Consider the following 10991-nt stretch of genomic DNA (forward strand, 5'->3'; position numbering starts at 1 on the left):
CTGGAGGGCCAGCAACAGGGCATAGAGGCCGAGGCCTTCATAAGAACATCAGAAGAGCCCTGCTGGATCAGACCAGTGGTCCATCTAGTCCAGCATCCTGTCTCACACAGGGGCCAACCAGTTCCTCTGGAGGGACAACAACAGGGCATAGAGGCCAAGACCTTCACAAGAGCCTCAGAAGAGCCCTGCTGGATTAGACCAGTGGTCCATCTAGTCCAGCATCCTGTCTCACATAGAGGCCAACCAGTTCCTCTGGAGGGCCAACAACAGGGCATAGAGGCCGAGGCCTTCATAAGAACATCAGAAGAGCCCTGCTGGATCAGACCAGTGGTCCATCTAGTCCAGCATCCTGTCTCACACAGTGACCAACCAGTTCCTCTGGAGGGCCAACAACAGGGCATTGAGGCTGAGACCTTCACAAGAACCTCAGAAGAGCCCTGCTGGATCAGACCAGTGGTCCATCTAGTCCAGCATCCTGTCTCACACAGTGACCAACCAGTTCCTCTGGAGGGCCAACAACAGGGCATTGAGGCTGAGACCTTCACAAGAACCTCAGAAGAGCCCTGCTGGATCAGACCAGTGGTCCATCTAGTCCAGCATCCTGCCTCACACAGTGGCCAACCAGTTCCTCTGTAGGGCCAACAAGAGGGCAGAGAGGCTGAGGCCTTCATAAGAACATCAGAAGAGCCCTGCTGGATCAGACCAGTGGCCCCAATAGTCCAGCATCCTGTCTCACACCTCTGGAGGTCCAACAGCAGGGCATAGAGGCCGAGGCCTTCCCTTGATGTTGCTTCCTGACTTTGGGATGCAGAGGATTAGTGCCTCTGTTCGTGGAGGTTCCCCTCAGCCCCTCTGGGTAGTAGCCATGGATAGACGTATTCTCAATGAATCTATGTGACACTGTCACTGTGTGACACAGAGTGTTGGGCTGGATGGGCCATTGGCCTGATCTAACCTGGCTTCTCTTATGTTCTAACTAAAGCAGTCCACTGAGGGGGAGGGAAGGAGGGAGGGAGAAGTGACCGCCTTCGTGTTGCAGGATGCAAATACAGAGAGAGCCGGAATAAAGGTGGGGAGATGCCGCTGCTGCGTGCTTTGGGCGAAGGATACGTGCAAATCTTCTCCACGCTGAAGGGCTGCTGGGAGTTGAGCACCAGGTAGGCGAGGCAGGAAGCCATGACGGCTGCGTTGTAACTGCTCAGGAAGACCACAAAGAGGAAGAAGGAGCGGATGTTGTGGCGGCCAACGCAGTTGTTGATCCACATGCAGTGGTGATCAAAGTCCTGCAGGGGGAGCCAGAGAGTTAGAAGCCAGCCCTCGAGGGAACCTCCCCGGGGCCATTGCTTCCTTTGAGCCCTCTGACTAGACCCCCTTTTCCGGCCAGCCAGTTCCAATGACTATAGGGGGTGGCAGAATGTAGGGCTGCCAACTCCAGTTTGGGAATTTCCTGGAGATTTGGGCCTGTGGAAAGGGAGATCGGGGAGGGATTTCACCTCCCAGGCCGGTGTCCAGATGACAGAGATCAGCTTCCCAGGAGAAAATAGCAGCTGCAGAGGGAGGGCTCTAAGGCAGGTTCCCCCAACCTGGTGCCCGTGGGCGACGGCACCTGCCAACCAGTGTTCCCTCTAAGCTGAGTTAGTGTGAGCCAGCTCACAGTTCTTTAGCCTCCGGCTCGCACATTTTCGCCTTAGCTCAGGAAGGAGGGCTCCAGAGCCAACGAATTGACGCAGCAGCCAAATCGCCCGCTCGCAAGTTTAATGCCAGTCGCTCACAAAGTGGAATTTTTGCTCACAAGACTCCACCGCTTAGAGCAGGGGTGTCAAACATGTGGCCTGGGGGGCGGATCAGGCCCCCCCGGAGGGCTTCTGTCTGGCCCACGGTGGAACTGGCCATCTTCTGCGTCTTCTTCCAGTTCTGCTGCTGCTGCCGCCTCATCGTAGGTTTGCAGTTTACAGATACACACCTGAACGGCATACTCAAGATTGCAACAGCACAGACAATTTGATGCAATCATTCACAGCAAGAGGTGTCAGTTATCAGGCACTGTGAAATAAAGATATTGCAAGAGTGCTCACAGGCTCAAAAAGGGTGGGTGATTCCTGCTCTAAGGGATACCATTTCTAAGAGAAACGGATGTCCCTCCCCAAATATCAACTCAGCCACCCCGATATCCGGGAATTTCCCAAGCTAGATGCTCTAGGAGGCCAGGGATGGATCTTCTCCGCGTTTTTAATTGATTACCGCCACGGTGAGGTTGCCCCATCCAGACTGGGTGCTAGCAACCAGTGCTCCCCCTAAGCCAGGGGTGTCAAACATGCAGCCCGAGGGCCGGATTAGCCCCCCCCCCCCCGGGGGCTTCTCTCAGGCCCGCAGTGGAACTGGCTGTCTTCTGCTTCTCCTCCAAGTTCTGCTGCTGCTGCATCATCGTAGGTTTGCAGCTTACAGAGACACACCCAAACAGCATACTCAAGATTGCAACAGCACAGGCATTTTGATGCAATAATTCACAGCAAGAGGTGTCAGTTATCAGGCACTGTTAAATAAAGAAAATGTTGCCAGACCACTGATGTTTTAAGCATGATTTTATTTTAAGTTAAAAAAAAAACACCTTTTGTGTTTGTGTCCTTTATAAAGTTTATATCTCTGCTACCTGGGATTACATTTTACGGCACACCGGCCCCGGCCCAACAAGGTCTCATTTATGTCAGATCCGGCCCTCGTAACAAATGAGTTCGACACTCCTGCTCTAAGCTGTGGAGTCTTGTGAGCAAGAATCCTAATTTGTGAGCTCCTGACACTCAAGTTGCGAGCGAGCGCTTTGGCTGCGGCATAAATTAGTTTACTCTGAAGCCATCGTTTCCTGAGCGAAGACAAAAAGGTGTTGAGCCAGAGGCTAAAAAACCTGAGCTAGCTCACACTAACTTAGCTCAGAAGGAACACGGCTGCTAAAAGTGGAAAACCCACCCTACAAAGCCACGTATGCCTGAGCTGTCTTGGAAGACCCCGCCAAAACGTACCTCTACACAGGTATTGCACCAGGCGCAGTGGAAGGTGTGCGGCAGGCCGTGGAGCTGGCAGCGGTTACACCAATGCTGTCTGGGTGCTCTTATGATCACCGCCTGGTTCGCCAGCTCAGCTTCGATGCCTGGGAGTGGAAAAGAACACCGTGGAGAATGGGCAGGTGGCATCAGTCCTGACCCCACAATCAGAGGCACTTCTGTCTTGGAAGAACATCAGAAGAGCCTGCTGGGTCAGACCAGTGAGGGTCCATCTAGTCCAGCCTCCTGTCTCACATGAAGGCCAACCAGTTCCTCTGGAGGGCCAACGACAGGGCAGAGAGGCTGAGGCCTTCGTAAGAACATCAGAAGAGTCCTGCTGGATCAGACCAGTGAGGGTCCATCTAGTCCAGCCTCCTGTCTCACATGAAGGCCAACCAGTTCCTCTGGAGGGCCAACGACAGGGCAGAGAGGCTGAGGCCTTCGTAAGAACATCAGAAGAGTCCTGCTGGATCAGACCAGTGAGGGTCCATCTAGTCCAGCCTCCTGTCTCACATGAAGGCCAACCAGTTCCTCTGGAGGGCCAACGACAGGGCAGAGAGGCTGAGGCCTTCGTAAGAACATCAGAAGAGTCCTGCTGGATCAGACCAGTGAGGGTCCATCTAGTCCAGCCTCCTGTCTCACATGAAGGCCAACCAGTTCCTCTGGAGGGCCAACGACAGGGCAGAGAGGCTGAGGCCTTCGTAAGAACATCAGAAGAGTCCTGCTGGATCAGACCAGTGAGGGTCCATCTAGTCCAGCCTCCTGTCTCACATGAAGGCCAACCAGTTCCTCTGGAGGGCCAACGACAGGGCAGAGAGGCTGAGGCCTTCGTAAGAACATCAGAAGAGTCCTGCTGGATCAGACCAGTGAGGGTCCATCTAGTCCAGCATCCTGTCTCACACAGTGAGTCAGTGACAGTGACACACCAGTTCCTCTTGAGGACCAACAACAGGGCAGAGAGGCCAAGGCCTTCCCTTGGTGTTGCCTCCTGTTTCTGGGATTCAGAGGCTTACTGCCTCTGAATGTGGAGGTTCTCTTTAGTCACCATGACCAGTAGCTGGTGTTGCCAGATACGGGCTGGAAAATCCCTGGTTGCTTGGGGGCAAAGTCCGAGGAGTGCAGGAGTTGGGGAGGGGAAGTGGGGTATAATGCCGTCGTGTCCACCCTTCAAAGGAGTCTTCTCCTCTTGGAGAACTGATATCTCGAGTCTGGAAATCCCCTGTAATTCCACGAGATCTCCAAGCTCCACCCAGACGCTGGCAGTTCTACTAGTAGCCAATAGGGTTGCGAAGTACTTACCTCAAATTGGCGGGGGACACACGGTTTCTGGCCGGAACATTTCTGCGTGTAAGACACGCACATGCGCGCTACAATGCTGTCGCCCAGACGTGATGGGCGCATTGTGGCGCGCGGTGGTTTTCCGAGCGGGACTGTTCCTGCCAGGAACCATGTGACCCCCGCCAATTCGAGGTACGTACTTGGCAGCCCCAGTAGCCACTGAGAGAAACTTTCGAGAGTCAAACCTCCCTTCGTCAGACGCAAGGAGCAGTGGAGACCCCTGAGCCTATGGGAAGATTCAACCGATCTCTGTGCGTGATTCTGCTGTTTACCTTTGCGGAGAACGCCCGTGTCGGTGAAACTGGCGAAGAGGAAGAAGATCATGGTGGGGATGAAGAGGAGGCCGCAGATGATGGGGAAGCCCCAGGAGACGTGGAGAGTGAGCCAGGTGCAACTGAAAGGGAAGCAAAGGGATGTCACAGGGTTGCCAGCCTCCAGGTGGGGCCTGGAGTTATCCCGCTTTTACTACTGATCCCCAGCCGATAGAGATCAGCTCCCCTGGAGAAAAATGGTTGCTTGGAAGGGTGGATTCTGTGGCTTTGTACCCTGCTGAGGCCCCTCCCCTCCACAAACCCCGCCCTCTCCTGGCTCCACCTCCAAAGTCTCAAGGTATTTCCCAACCCAGACCTGGCAACCCTAGGACGTCAGCTCCCTCTTCTTGCGTCTGTCGGGGGAAAGTAGTCACCGAGAGTGACCCATCGAGAGCCTAAAAGCAAAAGCCCCCCCCCTTTAACTTATTTATTTGTAGTTTTTCAACATGCCCTCAGAGGGGGGTAGTACATAGAAACACATAGTAACAGCAAGAACGTAATAACAAGTTAGGGAGCTATAGATAGGTATCACTATAATTTGTTGTTATTGTTATCTATCCACTTATACAAATTTTGCCATCTCTGGTTAAACTTCGTAACATCTCTATTATGCAATATTGTGGTCAACTTATCCATTTCAACCGCCTCCAACACTTTACATACTAACTCTTTCTTAGAGGGGGTAGCCTCTTGCTTCCAATATTTGGCGATAAGAATACGGGCTGCAGTTACTATAGACGTAGTTATGTGTTTTATATTTTCGGGGTATACGTCTGATACAGAAGTATCTTCTCGATGACTACGTATCTGATGAAATAGTTAAAAAATCCATGATCTCTTGGATGCAAGACTTTGACTGCCCTCAGGACATAAATATAGATACTTGGTCTAAGACATGGGGCTCAATGAAGTATCTGCGATCTATACCCTACAAGGAAAATATGTATAAAATGGCCCATTTTTGTTGTTGTTGTTGTTGTTCAGTCGCACAGTCGAGTCCGACTCTTCGCGACCCCATGGACAATCTCCCGCCAGGCCCTCCTGTCTTCCGCCATCCTCTGAAGTTGGCTCAATTTCATGTTCATTGCATCTTTGACACTGTCCAACCATCTCATCCTTTGCCGTCCCCGTCTTCTTTGACCTTCAATCTTTCCCAGCATCAGGGTCTTCTTCTCCAGTGAGTGCTCCCTTCTCATTTGGTGGCCAAAGTATTTGAGCTTCAATTTCATTATCTGGCCTTCCAGGGAACCGTCAGGGTTGATTTCTTTGAGGATTGACTGATTTGTTCTTCTTGCAGTCCAAGGGACTCTCAAGAGTCTTCTCCAGCACCATAGTTCAAAAGAATCTATTCTTCGGCGCTCGGCCTTCCTTATAGTCCAACTCTCGCAGCCATACATGACTACTGGGAATACCGTTGCTTTGACCATGCAGACTTTTGTTGGCAGGGTGATGTCTCTACTTTTTATCATGCTGTTTAGGTTCGCCATCGCTTTCCTCCCAAGGAGCAGGCGTCTTTTAATTTCATGGCTGCAGTCACAGTCTGCGGTGATCTGGGATCCCAGGAACGTGAAGTCTGTCACTACTTCCACGACTTCCCCTTCTATTTGCCAAGGAGTGATGGGGCCGGATGCCATGATCTTAGTTTTTTTGATGTTGAGCTTCAAGCCCACTTTTGCGCTCTCCTCTTTTACTCTGAGCAAGAGGCTCTTTAGATCCTCTTCACTTTCAGCCATTAGAGTGGTATCATCTGCATATCTGAGGTTGTTGATCTTTTCCCCAGCAATCTTAATTCCCGCTTGTGATTCATCCAGGCCAGCATTTCGCATGATGTACTCTGCATATATATGGCACCTAACCCCAGAGAAGTTAGTTAAATGTTACCCGAATCTCTCCAGTAATTGCTGGAAATGTAAGAACAATGTGGGTACATACTTTCATACCTGGTGGAGATGTAGCATAATACAGAACTTCTGGCTTAAGGTACATAGATTCATCGTTGCCATCGTGGAACGGGACGTACCATTCTCCCCAGAACTTTTTCTTCTAAATATGATGCCGAAAGCAAAAGCCCCTTGAGGACATTTGTTTGAAAGGCGGGATGTATCAGAATGCCCTACTTGAGTGGCCCAGGAGGGCCTGATCTCATCGGATCTGGGAAGCGAAGCAGGGTCACTCCCGGTTGGTACTTGGATGGGGGACCCCCAAGGAAGCCCAGGGTTGCTACGCAGAGGTGGGCAAGGGCCAACTGCCTCTAAACGCCTTGTGTCTTGAAAACCCTACGGGAACGCCAAAAGACAGCTGAGACGATGGGGCGCAATGACTAGGCCTGGTCCGGAATAGCTCAGGCTAGCCTGATCTCGTCAGAACTTGGAAGCTAAGCAGGGTTGGACCTGGTTAGAACTTGGATGGGAGACCAGCAAGGAAGTCCAGGGTTGCTACGCAGAGGCAGGCAAGGGGAAACCCACCTCTGTTGGTTTGCCCTAGAATCATAAAATAATAGAATCACAGAATCACAAAGAGTCGGGAGGGGCCAGACAGGCCATCTAGTCCCACCCCCTGCTCAGTGCAGGATCAGTGGTGGCGAACCTTTTAGAGACCGAGTGCCCAAACTGCGACCCAAAACCCACTTATTGATCGCAAAGCGCCGACACGGCCATTTAACCTGAATACTGAGGTTCTACTTTAGAAAAAAACAACTCCTACGTTAACTTAAGATGATCCAAACGAAGTAAGGAAAGCAATCCCAAATGCTTTCGTTTACTTAAAATTAATAGGCAGAGAATTCAACATTTTAATGATGGTCTGGGCCTGGCTGGGGCGATGGCACGCGTGCCCACAGAGAGGGCTCTGAGTGCCGCCTCTGGAACCCGTGCCATAGGTTCGCCACCACTGGCCTAGAGCATCCCTGACAAGGGTTTGTCCAGCCGCTGCTTCAAGACGGCCAGGGAGGGGGAGCTCACACCGCCTCCCCAGGCAGCTGATTCCACAAGTGACAGCATTTATCTACCTAAACGAACCCCAGAGTCTTCTGGACCAGACACGCCTCTGAATGTCTCTTGACTTGAAAACTTCATTGGGGGCACCATAACTCCTTTCACGACTTGATGGCCTTTCCCATCAGCACCATATACAGGCAAACGGACTAAAGGAAAGCAAAAGCAACCCCTCCCCCTTTCTCTGTGTGGTTGCCTACTAAGAATATAAGAACATAAGAGAAGCCAATATTGGATCAGGCCAATAGCCCATCCAGTCCAACACTCTGTGTCACACTGTGGCCAAAAATACCAGGTGCCATCAGGAGGTCCACCAGTGGGACCAGGACACTAGGAGCCCCCCCACTGTTGACCCCGCCAAGCACCAAGAAGACAGAGCATCACTTGCCCCAGACCGAGAGTTCCTACCTATACCTTGTGGCTAATAGCCATGGATGGACCCCTGCTCCATAGAAGAACATAAGAGACACCAATGTTGGATCAGGCCAAACGTCCATCCAGTCCAACACTCCGTCACACAGTGGCCAAAAATACCAGGTGTCATCAGGTGGTCCACCAGTGGGCCCAGGACACTAGGAGCCCTCCCACTGTTGCCCCCCCCCCCAAGCACCAAGAATACAGAGCATCGCTTGCCCCAGACTGAGAGTTCCTATCTATACCTTGTGGCTAATAGCCATTGATGGACCTCTGCTCCATATGTTTCTCCAGTTCCCTCTTGAAGCTGCCCATACTTGTAGCTGCCACCACCTCCTGTGGCAGTGAATTCCATGTGTTCATCACCCTTTGGGTGAAGAAGGACTTCCTTCTATCTGTTCTAACCTGACTGCTCAGCAATTTCATGGAGTGCCCAGGAGTTCTTGTATTGTGAGAAAGGGAGAAAAGGACTTCTTTCTCTACCTGCTCTATCCCATGCATAATCTTGTGAACCTCGATCATGTCACCCCTCAGCCGTCGTTTCTCCAAGCTAAGGAGCTCCGAGCGCCTTAACCTTTCCTCATAGGGAAAGTGTTCCCACCTTTTGATCATTCTAGTTGCCCTTTTCTGCACCTTTTCCAGTGCTATAATATCCTTTTTGAGGTGTGGTGACCAGAACTGCACACAGTACTCCAAATAATAATAGGGGTGGATGAATAAGATAAGCCAATCTCGCCATCATTAAGGAGGGCAATTTGTTTCTAGAGAAGTAGCTTTGATTCCATGGATACCGAGGAGCGGCCAGGATCCAAAGAACCATACAAGGAATCCTGAATGCCCAAGAGGACTTTGGACTTCCCTTTCCAAGGATGCAAACCACTCCTGAAAGCAGAGGGCATTGCCCATGAGGTCTCTGGGCTGAAATGATTGTTTCGGGAAGTTGTAAAAAAAGCAGGATGAGAATGTCTTTGACTATACCGCAATGCCTAGTTGTGACATTGTCATTATATAATTATATGGGACACACAGTATTACTTCTTTGCATTAGTTCATTTTTATATTTACGGGGTCATTTCCTGCAGGAGCGCACAGGAGTGGAGCCCAGGGGGCGGGCACATGCAACAAGCCCCACCCCTTGCTCCCAGCAGCCCTCAGTCAGAGCAAGAAGCAGGCAGGTAAGTTGTAGAGCCCCCCCGCCCCCCCCAGTCCAAAACAGTCCAGTGGCACCTTTTAGACCAGTATTTATTCAGGTACAAGCTCTCCCTCCTCTGTGAGGACAGATCTGCACATCCCCCCCGCAATAGCTAGCAATCCAAAACAGTCCATTGGAGCCTGAGCGGTGGGTGTGGCCTTCTGACACACTTCCGGTGATGCCAGGGGGTGTGGCATATGCAAATGAGTTATGCTAATGAGCCCCTGCACCTCTTTTTCTACGAAATGACCCCTGTATCTACCTAAACACAAGGGTTATAGTTACTAAATTGCTCTTGCTGACAACATAGTAAAATCACTAGTACCACAAAGCTTTGCAAACTGTTTAAGCTGTTTATGCTGTTCTGTATGTTTAACACTACTGACTATTACTTACTTTTGAGAAAAAACTTAATTAAAATAATTAAAAGGAAAAAGGAAGAAGAAAAAAAGAAATCCATGGGCCAGGATTGTGTAATTAGAATAACAGAATCACAGAGTTGGGAGGGTCCACAGAGGCAATCTAGTCCAACCCCCTGCTCAATGAAGGATCAGCCTAGAGCATCCCTGACAAGGGTTTGTCCAGCCGCTGCTTCGAGACTTCCAGGGAGGGGGAGCTCACTACCTCCCCACGCAGGCGATCCCACTGTTGCTCAATTCTGACTGTCAAAAAGTTTCTCCTAAGATCCAGCCGGGTACCTTCCCACCCTTCATTTAAACCCATTCTTGCGAGTCCTCTCCTCCGCTGCCAACAGGAGCAGCTCCCTGCCCTCCTCTTAGGGCCAGCCCTTCAAATCCTTCAAGAGAGCCATCCTGTCCCCCCTCAACCTCCTCCAGACTGAACATTCCCAAGTTCCCTCAGCCTTTCCTCGTAGGGCTTCTTGGTCTCCTCCAGGCCCCCGATCGTCCTTGTCGCTCTCCTCTGCACCTGCTCCATCCTGTCCACATCCCTTTTTGAAATGAGGCCTGCAGGACTACGCACAATACTCCAGGCACAGCCTGACCAATGCATCGTACAGCGGGACCAGGACATCTTGCGATTTGGATGTCATGCCTCTATGGCCCTTCAGGTACTTAAAGAGAGCAATCCTGTCTCCTCCTCCTCCGCCTCCTCTTCTCCAGACCAAACATTCCCAAGAAGTCCCTCAGCCTTTCCTCGGAGGGCTTCTTGGTCTCCAGGAACCCAGTCATCCTCTTCGCTCTCCTCTGCACCCGCTCCACTCTGCCCACATCCTTTTTGAAGGGAGGCCTCCAGAACTGCACACCACTCTGCCCACATCCTTTTTGAAGGGAGGCCTCCAGAACTGCACACAGGACTCCAGGTGCAAATTCGGGACCTCAACTAGGGTTGCCAGATCTGGGTTGGGAAATACCTTGAGATTTTGGGGGGCGGAGCCTGAGGAAGGCGGGGTTTGAGGAGGGGAGGGGTTTCAGAATCTACCAGTTTGCCAGTTTGGTGTCGTGGTTAAGTGCGCAGACTCTAATCTGGGAGAACCGGGTTGTATTCCCCACTCTTCCACTCGCACCTGCTGATGTGACCTTGGGCAAGCCTGTAGCTCTGATAAGAGCTGTTCTTGAAAAAGAGCCGTTTCTGTCAAGAGTTCTCTCAGCCCCACCTACCTCCCAGGGTGTCTGTTGTGGGGAGGGGGAGGGAAAGGAGTTTGTAAGCCGCTCTGAGACACCTTTGGGTAGTGAAGGGTGGGGTG

At 51.5% G+C, this 10991-nt stretch overlaps 1 protein-coding gene across 1 annotated transcript in view; it reads right to left on the reverse strand.

Moving 5' to 3' along the window:
• The window catches only part of ZDHHC19 (zinc finger, DHHC-type containing 19), a 19298-nt gene that overhangs the window by 6743 nt on the left and 1564 nt on the right, over window positions 1-10991 (reverse strand). Inside the window, exons 2-4 of the mRNA XM_015425224.1 lie at window positions 4649-4770; window positions 3018-3145; window positions 1111-1283 (exon numbers count right to left, since the gene is read on the reverse strand). Of these exons, the coding sequence (XP_015280710.1) occupies window positions 1111-1283; window positions 3018-3145; window positions 4649-4770 (423 nt within the window). The remainder of the gene's footprint in view (window positions 1-1110; window positions 1284-3017; window positions 3146-4648; window positions 4771-10991) is intronic.

The sequence above is a fragment of the Gekko japonicus genome, unplaced genomic scaffold, assembly GCF_001447785.1.
Source record: "Gekko japonicus isolate JY-2015 unplaced genomic scaffold, Gekko_japonicus_V1.1 scaffold2, whole genome shotgun sequence".
NCBI classification, from domain to species: Eukaryota; Metazoa; Chordata; class Lepidosauria; order Squamata; family Gekkonidae; genus Gekko; species Gekko japonicus.